The sequence below is a fragment of the Anguilla anguilla genome, chromosome 16 (genome assembly GCF_013347855.1).
Source record: "Anguilla anguilla isolate fAngAng1 chromosome 16, fAngAng1.pri, whole genome shotgun sequence".
Classification (NCBI taxonomy): domain Eukaryota; kingdom Metazoa; phylum Chordata; class Actinopteri; order Anguilliformes; family Anguillidae; genus Anguilla; species Anguilla anguilla.
This window is the reverse complement of record NC_049216.1, coordinates 28,847,936-28,865,472: the sequence shown is the minus strand read 5'-3', so window position 1 is coordinate 28,865,472 and position 17,537 is coordinate 28,847,936. Positions and strand designations below refer to the sequence as shown.

The window sequence follows — 17,537 nt, the reverse complement described above, 5'->3', positions numbered from 1 at the left end:
TGCAGCGTCACCGCGAGGTTCTGAAGGCGTCAGAGAATCCTGCAAGGTTACAACGAAATAAAAAGACACGTGCGGAGAGCAGAAAGGTCAGATGTGGCGAAGAGACGCGAGGAATTCTGATGCGAAGGTGTAGATTACAACAGGGCAGGTGACGCAGGTCCACTGAGTCACACACGGGCCTGTAAAAAGGTGCTGGCCGAACGGCAGGAACACACTCCACTACCCTGGTCACGTGACCAGGCGCCGTGTGTGAACCCCGCAGGCACACTGCCGGCATTGTACCGGAGAAGCCACACCTGCGATCTCTCCTCTGACCCTCGCGATGGTCCTTCCTCTGCGCGCGGTCAAAGGACAGCGTCATCTCAGCAGCCCCGAGGAAGAGCCGGAGGAAGTCTGAGGCTCCCTCTCGCCCTTCGAAGTGGAACTTTCCCACAGACGAGGGAGCGTCGAAATCTAGTCAGGTGCGCCTCTGAGGCGAAGATCTGAGGCGGTGGAACGCGGGGCGCTCCGAGCGCTCGCCCCCCTTTAACGCGGAACCCGCCAAGGCCGCCGGGCGGCTAAATTAAGATGCAGGAAACCGCGGCAGCGCGGCGAGGCGGGTTCCTGTTAACGTGCGGTCGACGCGCATCAGCAGCGCGGGGCGGGGGCGGCGCGAAACGCATCGGCGACAGGCCCCGCCGAGGCATTCACGCGAACAAAAGCGCCACCGCAACACATCACAGCACAGATACGCGATTAAGCCTGTTTTTTTATTTTTATTTTTTATTGCAGAACTGAAAGAGTCACTTCAAGAACGGGTGAGGTACGAAGCAGCTAATTTAGTCGAGGCGCTCGCATCCGAATTGATTTTATTTCGATGGGAACCATCCTCGCGTCGGCGTAAGAGTTAACAGCCGCACGCTAAGGCACGGAAACGCAACTACAGGCAGATAGAACTTTTGCAAAAATGCAGCACCGCTTCAGAATCAGACGCGGACAGTATTTTCATAACGCTTTTCACGTGGTTTGTTTACGCTAGTTTACTGAGGCAAAGCGCACACGGGACAGCGAAGGATCAATGAAATCAATCGATATTCAGAATTGAAACAGAGGAGTTTCTCACATGAAATGAGAAACGCACACGCCAGTAGGAGCAGTGCTATCCAGGGGAATGAGAGGGGTGTTTAAGGTCCTGTAATAAGTAGCTGGGCTCTGTTTTGGGGCGTCCCCCTGGGCCGTGCGCACGCGTTGGGCCGGGGAGCAGCAGGTGCGGAGGTTTGTTTTGGCAGACCGGGCGGCCCGGCAGAGGAAACGGCACATTAGCAGCCCACTTTAACGGCCCCGCACGCCGTACACGACGAGCCATCACCAGGCCGGACGCGCGTGAGAACACACACACACACACACACCTGGCCGCTTCCAATAAAAACGAGAACAGGTCTGTTTTTAAGGGGATACCCCCGAAAAGAAAATTTTACGGTCAAAAACCCTGGGAACTGCCGCGGGCGAAACGGAACCCTTTTTTTAATGTTTGAATTAGGGCCAATCACAGCCTGGAGCTGAGAGGAACCTTACAGTATGAGACTGAGCAAGCAGCCCTTTTTAAACGCAGTTACTTTATTTAAATTCCTGACTAATGCTCGAGCCCTGGGAGCGGTTCAGGTTGCCGGGGAGACCCGGGTGTAGTACATAAACGCGGGTCGCCCGCGGTTACGCTCTCGGGACGTCCCGCGGCGTTGACCGCGTAGGCCGAGCGGAGAGGCACCTGGCATTCGGGCCAATCTGCGCAGAAATGAGAAGGGATGCGGGTGTCACTGCGGTGAATTACACGAAAATGAAACTGTCTCGGGGGTCAGAGGTGACAGACGCGTGCCAGACAGGGGTGGCAGTGGGGGGGGTGGAGGTGCTGGGGGAGTGGGGGATTTCGGGCGGTGGTAAACGCATTTACTCTGGCTGGACCCTTGATCCGATATTGATTTATGGTGCTTGTTGGGGCTTTCGTTCGTTTTTTATACTTTCATACACCAACCTCTCCAACCCGGTCCCTTCTAGCCTTCTAACCACCCACAATCCTTTTATCAATCAAATAACCCAGACTGAGCTACTGATACAACAAAAAAATAAAAATCTGTAAGATGGTGGATTCTATATAGTAGGCAAACGGAGGACATTTTATTCAGCCACTGTGCATGCCCAAAGAGGGGTACAACTTTCAATTATTTTCAATAATTTCACAATCAACAAAATGCTCAATTTGCATGCATTCACACAGTCTCACATGGACACTATACCTGTACACATGCAGAGTACCTTGCCCAAGGACACAGAAGTCTTATCCTTGATTCAAACCAAGAACCTATAGCTTACAAGCTTCAACATGCTACAACTTCCAATGTTATTTTATTTACATGCAATACATTCCATGTAAGAATGAAATTTTGCATTCAGTTTTAAACACACCTCTACTGGCACAAGAGAACACAGCTGCAATGCCAGGGCTCCATAAATACGGATTTGTGAGGTGAAAACCACCAATAAAGTTTGTTTACAGAGAAACATGAGAACGCGGCAAATGGATGGAAAAGCCTTGTTTCCAATGCTAAAAGAAAAAAAATTCCTTTTGATTATACACCCAAACAGGAAATAAAAAGCTTTATGGTCCTGTGCAGGAGGGACGTGGAGAGCCTGAGATGGAGCTTTTTAAATGAAGATACGATACAAATGCAACACTACAGAGGAACAGATGCCTTCTGGATGTGCACAGACAGCTGGGGATAGCCGACAGAACATCACCTGCCTGCATTTACAAGAACAAGCCCTCATTTTTCAGAAATGTGACACACACTGAATGTTCTTGCAACCACACCTTTTATTTGAGTATTACATCATCCTTAAAAGCAGAAGGCACAAAGTGTGACGCAAAAGTAGCAAAGGCGACGAAATTATCCCGTCTAATGTGCTAGCTCTACACTGAATTCATCAGCGATGTCCATGAGTTAAGACCATGAGAAGAGAAAAAAAAAAAAAAAAGGAAAAAAATCCAAGAAACTGATTAACATCAAAGCACGAAACACACTTGAGAAAAGACTCTAAACACACTCTTGTCACTGCTTTAATTAATGCAGTTTAGTTAAATTCTACTTATTAAGAAACAGAGGTAACTCATTATTTTTGAAAGTGTTTTGGGAGTGTTGGTAGCAGCATATGCAGTGTGAGGCAGGCGATCACCGAAGATATTATTAAAATCCGTGTGAAGCCATTAAAGTCAGCGTGATGATAACTGCAGTCATTAGAAGACGGGACTGGGTCTGGGTATCATTGCGGAAAGTGTTGAGATCTCATAACCTAATTAAATACATTTCCCCAGCGTTCTACTGAAAAATTCTAATGATGAGATGTTCACTGCCTGCCTTATCCAAAAAAAAAAAAGAAAAATAGAAAAAAGTTATTGCTTTGGAAGTAACAAACCAATACATAGATGAACCTCCATGAGCAGTGATCCATTTTTAAGAAGACAGATAAAAGCTGGAAGAGAAGCCTTGGATGCTTGGTGACTGTGAACTGTTTACTGCAGCTAAGAGAGGCGACTTGTCTTACCCAGCGGCTGCACCTGTTTGATACACAGAATAGCAGTGTGTGTGTGTGTGTGTGTGTGTGTGTACGCTTCTGTATGTGTGTGTGTGTGTGTGTGTGTGTACGCTTCTGTATGTGTGTGTGTGTGTGTGTGTGCATGCATCTGCGTGCGTGTGTGTGTGTGTGTGTGTGTGTGTACGCTTCTGTATGTGTGTGTGTGTGTGTGTGTGTGCATGCATCTGCGTGAGTGTGTGTGTGTGTGTGTGTGTACGCTTCTGTATGCGTGTGTGTGTGTGTGTGTGTTCACTTTGTAGTGCCTTTCCATGCTAATAAGCCTGGGTCTGCAGCTCCATTTGTCTATTTCAGGACACATACCAGCATAATGACATTATGACTGGTGGACAGCATTCAGTTTGAACAAAGAATGTGGCGTGGACAAAGAAACGGCTGACTCATCCTCAGATTCAAAACCCAGAGAAACACCGTGATGGGATTCAGTATGAAAGTGCGTATGATAACCTCATTTAACTTGTCGTCACATCTAACTGTCACAGTCTCCGCGGATCTTTTATGCAAACAGGTACTTCATGCAGTTTATTTCAGCATAACACTGCCTCCCTAGCCCAGGGCTACTGAAATCTGGCCCTCGAGGCACCGGTCGTACAGCTCATTTTCATTCTTTCCCTCTAATCGGGACTGAATTTAAAGCTGGGACAGCAGGTAAGTTAAATCTCTGGCCAATCAGCGGTATTAATCTATCAGGTAGGGAAAAATAACATGTGAATGAGCCCACCCTAGGCTCTGTGCAGAGAGTTCTTGACCAAACCAAACTGCTGCAGCTATGCCCCTGTTCCCCTTCTCAGAAACGCCAACGTGTCCTCCAAAACTGAAGAGGGCGCTGTGGTGGGTGATAACACAGGGGACCCACCCTGGAGGCCCTGGCAGCCTGCCTCAGAAATGCCGTTAAAGTCACATGACTGTTTGAAACACCGGTCGGTTGATTCAGCTAAGATAGGGGGATTAAATTGGTATCACCACAAAAGCAGAAGTTCTAAACACAACTCTATGGCTTAGACGAGAGAAACCCTCATAGAGGAAGAGGGAAAAATTCTAAATCATACCTGACTTCCTTTTTCTTACCAAAGAATCAGAATGACTTAGACACCGTACCTCTTATCTCTATTCTTAATCCTTATCAGTAGTTCTCATTTTTGTTCACACGGTTTTGCAGCAACTACCAGTGCTACAGCTGTATATTCAGAACTGTGAATCACGTGTTTGGGACAGATTCTGTTAATACTCAGTCTCTCCATGAGTTTCCTATGAGTGTTTGAAGTCAGCGTAAAGTCGCAACACCCTGGAGAGTAAGACACCACACTATAGAGTGTTAGATAAACTGCACAGAGCCTCCTCAGGCCATCGCTGCTTCTTCCATCGCCGTACGGCAGATGCGAACTACAAAAAATATTTTTGAAAAGCTGCTTTTGAGTTGACTTTCCCCCCCCTCTGGTTACCAGTTCCATGTTTAGAGAAGACTTAGGGGTGTGCTCCAATTGCAATGCAGCTGCAAACAGCCCTATGCAAAAAGGCCAAAATGCAAAACCCACGCTACATACAAAGGTTGTTCATGACCAAAGACCATTTTCCTATTACGATGTATTTTTGTCTTACTCTCTTTGAGTGAGCACACAGCTTTTTCCTGCACAATCACAGTAATGTCATCATTGCCTTAGGAATCACTTCACCGTGTTGTGTTGAGAAGGAGAATGAGAGAGCTCAGAAAGCGCTATCCAGCCTCTCTAAATGCACACCTTCTTTTGTGTCACAGGGATCAAAGGTCTCTGACACCAGCATGACTGGAGCGACTGACATTCCTGTTCCAAACAAAGTGGTGTTCAAACCAGCTGCCATTTTCTCAAAAGTGTTTAATTGATTTAATGCTGAGCTCACGCCGATTCAAAAGGCTGACTTGGATGCAGTTAGACTGAAGTTGACTACACACACGTGAGCACATTCTCTCTCCTTCTCTCTCTCTCCCTCTCTCTCTCTCTCTCTCTCTCTCTCTCTCTCTCCTTCTCTCTCTCTCTCTCTCTCTCTCTCCTTCTCTCTCTCTCTCTCTCTCTCTCTCTCCCCTCTCTCTCTCTCTCTCTCTCTCTCTCTCTCTCTCTCACACACACACAAACACACACACCCCATATGCACGCACACACACACACACACACACACACACACAGACCGCCAGCCGTTGACATTCCCAAAGCCTCCACACGTGACCTCGGAAACCACACAAACACACTGGAGCAGATTGGAGTCAGAGACGGGGCCGCCCCCGCCCCCAGCCCTGCCCCCCCCGCCCCCCGCCCCCCCTCACCAGCAGGGCTCTCCGAGCACATTCCTGGGGCGAGGCTCTCGCCCCGCCAAAACCAGCCCGTGCCGCGGCCCGCTGGGACGGAGCCTCTCAGGCTCCAGAGCGCCGGGCCTCTCGGACGGAGGGTTAACTCCGCGGCGGCGGCGGCGGCGGCGAGGTCCCTGCTCTCAGCCCGCCCTCCCTCACTAGCCCACGGACCAGTAAATAACAATGGCGGCCAAAAAAAAAGCCTCATAGCGCCCGATCGCACAGCAGCCCCCTTAATCCTGATCCTCCTCGCCACTTCACACGGCCGCCAAACCCCTTCAGAGCTCGCCGTTTCCAATTACAGGGTCGTAGGTCAGCCGACCCCAGACCCCGGGGGTCACAGGGGGGGAGCCCCAAGGGACCAGGCTGAACACCTGTTTCAGGAGAATGTGGGAGGTCTGAGGTGAAATATTAAAAGAAGGCCATTCCGTTTCACAACCTGAGAAGGTGACATGCAACGAAGCGATGTCTACAAACTACCACCTGAAGGGCTTTGGGGATGCGCAGAGTTACTTGTTGCAGCTAGCAGAATGCAACTGCCTATCGTCCAGGTCAACTCTCAGCAAATCAAACTAAAAGTGGAGAATCTTCTAACTGAACGAGCAGCACGAGAAAAGCATTTACGAAATGTGCACAGTATATTGATGTCTTCTAAATTGCTCTCCGATTTCTCTCAACAAGGCACTTCAACCTTCAGGAATAAACTCCAATCAGCGGAGGAGGACATTCAACAGTACTTCTACTACTACATCTTATCACTACTAGTGCTATGATAAACAGCAGTCATACGGTATATAGAAGTTCCTGAGTAATATTCACATTCCTAATAGTGGCTTGAAAATACAAGCTATTACCCTCAGTACACTCAGAAAGTCACGTGGGTCAAATGTTTATTCTCATAAATGGTTTGATCTTGCTGTGAACACAAAGCCCGACGGGGTTTGTTTCTCCGAGTTGAAAGGGTTTCTGGAGCTCACAGCACAGTCCCGCACTGACCACGAGAGACAGAGTCGACGTTAGCCGCGGCACGAGCAAACAACGCAGCGGGATAACTCCCCCGTACGAGCGGAGCCAGTCCTGTAATTACACCTCGTTTCTGGTTTTTTAAACGAGCGTTTCGCCAAACGCAAATCAGCCGACTGAAGGGGGGGGGGGGGGGGGGGGGGGGGGGGGGGGGGGGGAGGCGTTTGGCTCCAGGCAAGAAACCGTATTTTATTTTTTATTTTTTTTAAAGTAAACAGTGAAAAACCTCCAGGAGGGCTTCCCGGCGGTACGGCAGTATTCTCGTTGGAAGCGTTTCCCCCCCGTTTCCCCCGAGCGACTGCGGGCAGCCTGTGGAATGTTCCCTCACCTCCGGGAGCCGCGCAGGCGGGCGACCAGTCAGCCTGGAACGAGGCGCCGTCCAACCCAACCAGGAGTAACCGCACGGCGCGGCGCCCCAGGCCAGCGGAACCACCGCCGCAGAATTCCGAACGCGGAGTGCCGGGGCCTGGCAGGGTAGGGCGGGGGGGGGGGGGGGGGGGGTTATGGGGGGAGGGGGGCAGGGAACTCTGGGAACTGCGGGCAGCTCTGATCTTTCGGACCCCAAGTGGATGACATGGAAAAGACAGAGGGAGCAATTTAGAGGTGGGGTAAGACAGTGCAGGTTCGGGAAGCTTAAGTTTCCCCGTTCCCCCCTCCCCCCCCCCCCCGACTGGGTGGTCTTTGTGGGGTGCCGGTGAGGATGCTCGGGACCAGCGGTGACTTTGCAGTGGGAGCAGCTGCATAACGGATCAGCTCACTCACCCCCCAGTCCTCCAGTATGGGGGGGGGGGGGGGCTTGGAGCAGAGTCAGGCCTGAGGTTATCTCTGCTGATGTCGCCGCTGTCACTGTTGACACGCACAAAGCCCCGTGCCCCGAATCTGCACCCCAGCCCCCACCCCCCCCCCCCCCCCCCCCCCCCAGACCCCCTCCTTCCCTCTGCTGCAAGTTAAAGCACAACCTTCTGTCCTCCCTGCGAGAGACTAATGACCCTGGCGTGGAGCCGAAGCCACTGTCTCCTGCCTAATCCCCCCTGCCCCGCAGCCTCGCCAGCCGTTTTTTTTTTGCAGCAGAAAAATTTGTCTGGGATGTTTTTTCCCACCCCCTCTCCCCCTCCTCCTCCTCGCCCTCGCTCCTCCCCCTCGCTCCCCCTCTCCCCCCCCCCCCCTCCTCGCCCTCGCTCCTCCCCCTCGCTCCGGCTCCCCTTCGCTCGGAGAGCCTGTCAGTGCCACGAGAGGAACAGCGGCAGCTCAGAGGAGGCGCTCAGCCGAGAGAGAGAGCGACGGGAGATTCTGCCAGTCCCGCGTGGCAACTCAGATCCCCCCCCCCCCCCCCCCCCCCCCCCAACCCCCCACCCCATTATTCATCTCCACAGCAGCCACAGTTCACTGTCACTTGTTGCCCACCCTCCCCGCTGCCACCCTTACAGTGTGAGATCCGGGGTGATGAGTTACTCATCCCCTCCTCTCACTTCCAGCTTAGGCCTGATCTGCGGTTCTGCCGTGACTACAGCGGAATCCCACCACCCCCCCTCCGACCCCCCTGTCCCCTGGGATCATTCACCCTGGGCGTGGTGGTGGTGGTGGTGGTGGTGGGCTAATTTCCTTTAAGAGGCTGCATCTCCTCACTTTGTTTCCGCGTCATGGGAAGCGCAGAGGGCTCACCGGCTCCTGCGGTAAGAGCCCGGCGTCGGGTGATACCGCGAGCAAACGGCGCAGCCCGGTTATCTCCCGGCGCTCAGACCCGCCCGTCTGCCGCCATTCTCCGAGCGGGTCGGGGTCACTTTCCCCAATTTTAAAAGCGGGCGCGTGCAAACACACCGCACAATTACCTCTCACAAATTCAGACAATGGCTCCTATTGTGGGTATTTGCAATGGAGAGATTGCCCACTCAGAATTTCAGCACTTGTGGAGGTTCAACACCAGCAGCCATTTCAAAACGATGAGCGGAAAGCTAATGAGACCAACAGCGTGTGGAATTCAGTGAGATAAATTCGAGCCAAGGAAAGCCATCAGAAAATAGTGAATTAAATAAAAACAATCCTTCCATTTAAAGCAATAACCTTAATAAGTGTCGGACTTGAAGGACGTTCAGCTTTACTGAACAGGCGATTTTTTGTCGCATCCTTTCAGGCAGATTTTTTAAAAAGCACATGATGGAATCTATGCCACCGATACGGCGCACACAGTACTGCCTTTGAAAAGCTGGTCATCGCCACTCCAGGCCATCAGTGAGTCATTTAGGCTGAGCGGCAGCGCAGTGCGATGATCAGCGAACACGTCCTGTAAGTCCAAGGCCGTGGATTCGATTCCCAGCAGGGTCACTGCCATTGTACCCTTGAGTAAGGTACTTAACCTATGCATATGACTGTCTGCTTAATGTTAAAATGTAATTTAGTATATGGAGGGGGGGGGGGGGGGGGGATGACGCAGGGCTGAGTTGTACCGCCACCAGCAGCCACCTGACGTTACACTGGGAGCCCATCTACCCCAGCATGCACTGCTGGGGGCAATAAATCATCAACGGGGCGATGTTTCCAGAGGAAGAAAGAGGAGGGGACTTGCGGGAAAGCCGAACTTGACCCTGCTCGTCTCTGGAGAGGTAATGGAGCGCCGCTGCGTGCGCCGCTATGAGTCATCAGCGCTTTCTCTTCCCGGTTTCAGCGAGCGAGCGAGCGGGCGGCGTTCTGCAGAAGGTGGGCGGCCGGCACCGCGCTCCTCTCACCTTCCCCCCTCACTGGGGCCGTCGAAACCCAGCAGGTGCTCACTCGCGGCAGAGAAGGATAAAGAGGTCTGCTGTGGAGTACAGCGCTGGCCTCCTCCTCCTCCTCCTCAGTCTCAGTCTCCCCTGTTTTACTCACAGCCCCTGACTGCGGCTCTGACTACGAGCGCCTGTGAGTCTGACTCAGCGTACCTGTCCTCGGGTTCTCCCCAGGTAGCCAGCGTCAGAGCTCCGGTCACTGCAGTCGGGCCCCAATAAACACCCCTGGGTGAAGTCAGAGGCCAGCTTTTCCCCGCCCCACACCTGCTGGAGGGCGAGCCCTCCGCCTCCCCAATGTCACCTCCGGCAGGCAGAAGCACCGCGGTCGGTAACGCCGAATCATTTCTCTTTTTCGTTTGGTGCGACGCCCGAGCAGCAGTGCCCACGCTTGTTTTTCTGTTTTTTGTTTGTTTTTGTTTTCGCGGACGTTGCTAAAAAGGAAGCCGGGCTGTCTGTCTGTGGCGCGCGACTGCAGGACGCTGAAAGGCGCCATATTTCCGCAGCGGCGCGAGTCTTTCATCACACCTAGCTCCACGCCGCGCGGTGGCGGCGGCGGCATTATCGCCTGTGCAACAACGGCAGGGTCACGTGACGCTCAAACACAAGCCCTGGAAACAGCGCTGCAGAGGAGGAGGAATAGGAGGAGGAGGAGGAGGTGAAAGGGGGGGAGAAGCTGAGCCCTACCAAAGTGCCGCTGATTCCTCCAGCCGCTCAGTCTCCTGTGATCCTCCATCACACCTTCTTCTTCTGCCTGCTCCGGCTGACCAACGGCACACTAGTACCACACACCACAGTCCTCAGTGCAGTGATGTCACATGTTGGGTGTCAGGGTGGGTGTGAGAGTGACTGTATCAGCCTCCGCGACTGTAAAAGTTCTTCGCCACCGTCTACTTCCTGGTTCAGAATCAACGTTACTCACGCTGTGAATTTGAAAAATTTCCTCTCTACATTATTATTATTAAAAAAAATTTTTTTTTTCAACTGGTTAAGTCCTGTACTCCTCCAATCCCTCACCCAGGGACTGAAAGCAAGGCGCGGTTTACACACATTACACATGAACTGTGACTTCCCCCAAACGACAACGTGAGAATGACAACAGCCTTCTCACCGTGGCTGCCTGAAGGATGTGAGCATGTGGAGACGGAGCAGAGATGCTTGCGGGTTGAACCATAGCCATAGCCACCCTGGGGGGGGGGGGGGGGTTTCACTTTCTGTCTTCGACGTCTGACACAGGACTCGTTACGCACAGCAGTCCAACTTCTCCGTTGGGCCGGCTTAATCTATTCACCTGAAGACCAAAAGCGTTTCCAGTTCCGCTTCCCCTCTAATTGACAGAAAAGTCAGGCGGAAAACAAAAATACGAAGCGAAACACGAAGAGCTGAACGGCTCGAGCGCTCGGAAACGTTCAGGTAGTCTGCAGCTGTTAAATGAGGCAAATCCTTGGTGGGAGCCTGGGATGAGTCAGGGAACAATTTTTTCGAAGTGTGGAGCGGGAGAGCTTCGGCATAACAGCACCAGTAATGAAAACACGAAGGGCTTTGAAGTGCTCGCTTCCCAGCAAGACGCCTACAAATAGTGCAGAGCCTCCCCCCCCCCCACTCCCCCCGACACCACCCCCACCCCACCTCAATTCACAGAACAGGGGGGGAGAGCCACGTTGTCGGTGCCACCCAGGAGCAGACTGTGTGGGCTCCAGCTTCACAATAGCAATCAATTTGCAATTTAGTCATTTAACAGACGCTTTTAGCCAGAGCGACTTACAAAGAGCGAAGTGCATTTTACACGGAAACCAAAAGAGCTACGGCAGATAGGCACGGGCAGGATAGCACCAGCCCCACCGTCAAGGTGCTTGCGTAATCATTGCTAGAAGGAGCTCGACGGCCCCCAACCCGCTCCCCGCTCCCCGCACGCAAATTAAAAAACGTTCTGTCTCCTCTCCTCTCGGTTTCCCCGCCGCGGTTCAACAGGAAGTAAAAAATAAGGCCGTCAGAGGACCTGATTCACGAGGCCCCTGGGAGAAAGCTGGTCAATCAAAAAGGCTTCCGCCGCGAACTGACAGCGCATTAGAGCTTAAATCTGGGGATATTGCATCTGGCAGGCCCGACGTCGAGCGCGGCGAGCGGGAAGGGTGGACGGTAGATCAAGCCCGTCGCTCCGCCGTCTCCACGCTTTCTAGGGGGACGAAAATAAAGCAGCCGGAATATGACACGTGACAGATCCTCGCGTTCGTCCGGCTCGCCGCGCGGGATAAAGGACGCACGCCTAACGATACGCCGACCGGTGAGGCGTCTCCTCATCCGCACCGCGACGCGGTCCGCGGGGCCCTGCAGAGCCGAAAGGGATTGTGGGTAAAGCATACAGCACTGCCCCCGGTTCTGGGCTCGGGGGGGAGCGGGGGGGGGGGGTGTCACGGGGTCCGCGGGGCCCTGCAGAGCCGAAAGGGATTGTGGGTAAAGCATACAGCACTGCCCCCGGTTCTGGGCTCGGGGGGGAGCGGGGGGGGGGGGTGTCACGGGGTCCGCGGGGGCCCTGCAGAGCCGAAAGGGATTGTGGGTAAAGCATACATCACTGCCCCCGGTTGTGGGCTCGGAAGGGGGGAGGGGGGGGGCAGTGATCTATACTTTACCCACAATCCCTTTCAGGCGCGTGACCTGATTGGGTGAAGGCTTAATGAACAGCCACTGGTGGAGAGCGTATCCCCGGGGCTGCTTCAGCGTCACAGGGCATTCACTGCATCTTCCGGATCTTCCGGACCACCTAATCTTTTTCAGTATTATATGCTACCGGATAGCGTTGGAGAAGCTGCGGCACGATGATGGACCGTACTCTGCGTACCAGCTCACGCCGGGAGCCGCGCCTTGCCGTGTAAAATGTGAAGTACAGCGGCACGCACACACAATGGGAGAAGACTAAATGGCCCGTGAACCTTGCAGGACGGGGACAGGCAGGACGCTACGCTACGCGCACCCCCCTCCGTGAGGCCGGCTCGAGCGGGCTCCTCTTCCGCCCGCCGAGGGGGGTGTCCATCGCATCACATCGCCCCGAATCAGCCGTTCCCCGCGGACGCACGGACGGCTCGCTGCAGGGGGCGCCCCCGGCTAACCAGCCCGTCGGGTCGATGCGGCCGGCGGCCCCGGCGATGATGCGTACACGCGCGGGCGGCGGGCCGAACGGCATTGAGACTTTTTTTTTTTTTTTTTTAGAAAAAGGAGGAGAAGAAGAACTGCGCGCTGGGGTGCGTTTCCTCGGCCCTGATGCGAAGAGACAGGCCACTTTCCGCCCAAACACACACGAGCCCCGGCCTCGTTAGGTTCGCCCGCGGCCATCGCTGCCGGGGCAACGGAGCACCGCTCAGGGGACGCTCCTCTTTCTCACCCTCCCTCCCTCCCTCCCTCCCTCCCTCTTTTTCTCCCGCTCTCTCCTCCCCACAGCGCTGTCCGTCAGCAACCTGTGACCTCATTAAGACGTCAAAACCGGCTCAAAAACATTCACAAACGCTGGTTTAAGCTTAAAGAAATAAGTCACGTCCGAGTGAGAGCCGTCACTGTGTCACACGCGTGTGATTATATGCTGGAACACAAACCGGGGGCTACACTTCCATGTGTGAGGTCATGCTCTGTTGTTAAGATAAATACAGAGTCTGCACGTCTCGTAACCCTTGTGAAAAACACGGCCTGATGGGCTGCCAAGCGATGGTCGGGGGTTCAATTTGGGTTTTCGGACAGGCAGACAAACAAGGAGGGGAGGGGAGGGGAGGGGAGGGGTCACAGTACAGCCCCCGGGCAAAACAGACCCTCTGCAGACTGCCTTCCATTTATTATATGCAATCTTGACATGGACATGATCTCTTAGGCCAGGAGCTCCAACTCAGGAACATGTAGGTCATAATATGGCATGCCAATGCCAGGGCCTGAGCAGTCACATCAAAGGAGGAGGGGGGGGGGGGGGGGCAGGGGTTTAGGAGGGGGGGGGGGCGGCCTTTATAGGTCACGCTTTAGTGTAATTTCATACTCAACCCTCCTCAACGTCCCATCCGGAAGACATTCACGAGGCTGACATGAGCCTCAGTGGTCCATTCTAATAAAGCAAATAGCTTCCAATATTAAGAAGGGAAATGCTGCTCATATTCTCCATTACCTCCAGTTAAATGCCATTTCCACAGTATTACATGAAGACATATTGCAATGACGACTTTAAAAGAGGGCTCCATTAATACCCAGTTGTTGTTTTTTTTTTCCCTTCGCAAACAAACCTTAGTCATTATTTAAGAAAACTAACCACAAAGTAAAATATCTGCATGACAGAAAGACTGCTAACTTGAATAAATAAAAACTGACAGCATCCATCCATTTATTCTCTTTTGTAACTGTAAAAATATGAGAATGAAAAATGAGTAGCAAAAAATGATAAACTTGGTGCGATTCATGATACTGATGTACAGTAATGAATACTAGCTCTAGAATTTCACTGGATGGTACAAGAAATGAAAATTATTTATGTTTAAAAATAGCACTTTTAAGCAGATCACAGCAGAGCTGTCAGATTTCACATTGACAGTTTCATCACAGCAGAAGAGTCTTTCCCGATTAAATTAGACTTATTGAATATGACAAGTACCGTAATTTGACAACTAAGGCCCACCCTTCAGTACACATTAAAACACACGCCAGTTTACATATTGCACTGGGGAAAATGTTCCTCTGTGAAATCTTTTTCTGAACAAATTACACAAAAATAATTAGTCAGCTAGCAAGTATCTGGGTAGAGTTTTGAAGATTGCGCAACCAAGCAAATTAAAATGTGCGTGTGAAATAAGACAAGGAAGTGATTCAACAGAGTAGAAAGTTAAACTGATAATGTCTTAACCAAGACAAATACCGTATGACTAAGGTTTATATACACACACACACAGAATATAAATTCATATGCATAAATCAGTTAATATGCATACGGATTTCCCCTTAGACAAAGCACACGTTTGGATCCATTTTATCCTGCGTGCCAAAGGTCAAATTATCACCATGGTGTTGCGTGTGTTGAGAAGAATGTGGTCATATTGCATTACAGGCTTTCAATTTTGGCCGTTGCAAAGTAGACATACAGTAATATATGCATTCTATTAGTCAAGTCAAGTCAAGTCAAGTCACTTTTATTTGTACAGCACATTTAAAAACAACAGGAGTTACGCCAAAGTGCTTTCCAGTCACTACGGTACAACACAACAAACCACAACAAAGTTACATCACAACACATCGCTATATATTAACTTTCGCAATGCAAAAAGTCATGACCATGCCAGGGGCATCGGTAGAATGCATCGCTGTCCTCACGCTGCACACAAGCTCGCCCGTCACTGGACCGATGACACCAGGTCTCCGCGCACAGACAAGACGCCACAGCGGTCTCATGTGAGCACAGCTCAGCAGCGTACCACCACTGCCCTGGGGGGACTGTGCTTATACAATCAGTCTGGTCAAAGACAAACCATCTACAGTAAGTACAAAAACAAAATCTTTTTTTTTTTTTTTTTTTTCTTCTTTTCTTGTTTTACCTTCCCACACAGGTAAAGAAAAATGAACCCTCCGTGCGAGCTATCTCCTGTCGACTGCCACGGGAGATGTGAATGTCAAGCTGGCCCGACACGAAACTGAAGTTTTACAGAAGAAGGCAGCGATGGCGATACATTGGATAATAAAGTTCCTCGAATGTAAAACTAAACAACCGACGCAGCAGAAGATCAAGATTCCCTTTGTTTTTTTTTACTCTCTTTACCGTTCCTCATACAGCAGATCTTCGTATCTAATATATTCAGTACAGCAATGATCCCGTGGCCTGGATCTGTAAAACCATTTGGTATACCTGTGCCAACAACGTAAAATGGACAATAAATTGCATTCATGCAAATAGGGCACACGGTGTCCTATGTCAACACAATGCATTACTCTTCATGAGGGATTATAATTAAAGACTGGAAGCCTGGTGATGAAAAAGTGTTGAGCAGCGGTGTCAGGGAGCTCCAATGAAACAGGAAGTGGTATTAAGTAAGATGAGGGATGTCGAAACACCTTGTTATCACAGTTCAAGGGACAGAAGCTTTTACTCAAGAGCCACTGATTAAGCCAGACGCTTGCTTAAATCCCGCAGCTCCCTGAGTCATCCTACTGCCATTAAAACAACGCACATCACAAATATCACCCAGTTTCACTTTAAACAGCCACGGAAATGCCTGCGTAGTAGAACAGAACATGGTGTGTCTGTCTGCAGAAAATGTGTTGGTACAGCCGACGATGTTTTACATACGTCAGTGGAATAATTTGTCTAATCTTCGTGGGTCTTTAGACCGCGGTGGAAACGCAGCCAACAATGGGCTGAAGGAACCTTTTAGTTCCTCGAAAAGTAGTTCCTGGGACTAAAAGTTCCGGGTAGTTTGGGCGGAAATGACGGCTTTAGACTTCCAAGCCTCCTGTTTCTTTGGAGGTCAAAACCACATTTGAACCGTCACAGTTGGTACGCATATACTGATGCGTAGATGTGTGCCTGTTTGGAGATGGTGCACGATAACATCCAAAGCACTCATGTATGATAATTTGCAGCGTTGCGTTCAACATAACCTTTGAACATAGCAAAAATTATTTGTATGCTGAATAATTATTATTGCCAAGATTAACCACATATGGCCGGCAAATACATTTTTGTCTCCTTCCCTTCATATTTTGCATATGGATTGCGTGAAGATATGCAAAAACTGGTTAATCATGTTCGCTGGCCATGAACAATACGGACATCGTTAGACAGTTCTTGCTGATTTGCATAATTTTTTAGATGGCTCTGGACTATATCTCAAAGACACTAGCATTCCCGTTTAAAAAGGTTTCACTGGCCTGAAACATGTAGATACACATTTGCATGACATATAAAATGCATGTATGAAGAAAAAACGTATTTTGCATTTATTTGCACTGATGAAAAGAAATGAACAGACAATCATTTGAGCTCGTTAATCCACAACCTGACATTTGGAGAGATACGTATTTCTATAGCGACAAAGTAGAACAATATTAAACAGGCATGCCTTGAAAGTACCATGAAATAACCAATGGAAACCTTGTTCTACATATTTACTTCCAAACCCTTTTTTTTGCAGATGTGTGCTCTAACTCTTTAGGATTTTCTTGTCAGATGGGTATGCAAAAACATCCAATGTAAACAGAGAGCAAGCTACTGTTTAACTGCTTCCTTGAATAGTCCATAGTTGACCCAAGGTAAAAAATTTGGGTCACACAAATGCATTAGCCACATGGTCAGAACAACACTTTCCTGCAAAGAAGCACCTAAAATTAAGTGGGAAAACATTTTCTTTAATTGCCCGTCAAGCTGTTACATGACCAGCACCAAAAGGAAGAACATTTTCAGTTAAATAAATAAATAAAAACACAAGGCTCATTAGTTTTGAGCATAAGGGCCTAGTGATAGTCTTATTACAAATACACCCTTAACTTTGCACATGAATCACACCTGCATATGACACCAAAGCGTACGGGGCATTTTTTGGGCTTGGATGAGCTGACGGGCGAGTAATGAAGAAGAGTGAGGAGCAGAGCAGGGAGTGGGGGGGGGGGGTGGGGTGGAGAGTGTGGTTTGGAAGATGGAGGGCGTGGAGGGGGGTCAGGGTGGAGGGAGTGGAGGGGGGGTGGAAGGTGTGGGGTGGAGTGGGGTGGAGGGAGTTGTGTGGGAGGTGGAGGGAGTGGAGAGGGGTTGGGGTGGAGGGAGAGGAGTGGGGAATGGGGTGGGGTGGAGGGAGTGGGGA

At 50.8% G+C, this 17,537-nt stretch overlaps 1 protein-coding gene across 3 annotated transcripts in view; it reads right to left on the bottom strand.

The window, feature by feature from the left end:
• Positions 1–17,537, bottom strand: part of gse1 (Gse1 coiled-coil protein) — a 285,225-nt gene that overhangs the window by 177,316 nt on the left and 90,372 nt on the right. Inside the window, exon 1 of one of the 3 annotated variants that reach the window (XM_035395069.1) lies at positions 10,414–10,629. The exons of the other annotated variants lie outside the window; for them this stretch is intronic. Within the exon in view, the coding sequence (XP_035250960.1) occupies positions 10,414–10,462 (49 nt within the window). The 5' untranslated portion in view covers positions 10,463–10,629. Of the gene's footprint in view, positions 1–10,413; positions 10,630–17,537 lie in introns of those variants that run through there. 3 annotated transcript variants of the gene reach the window in all.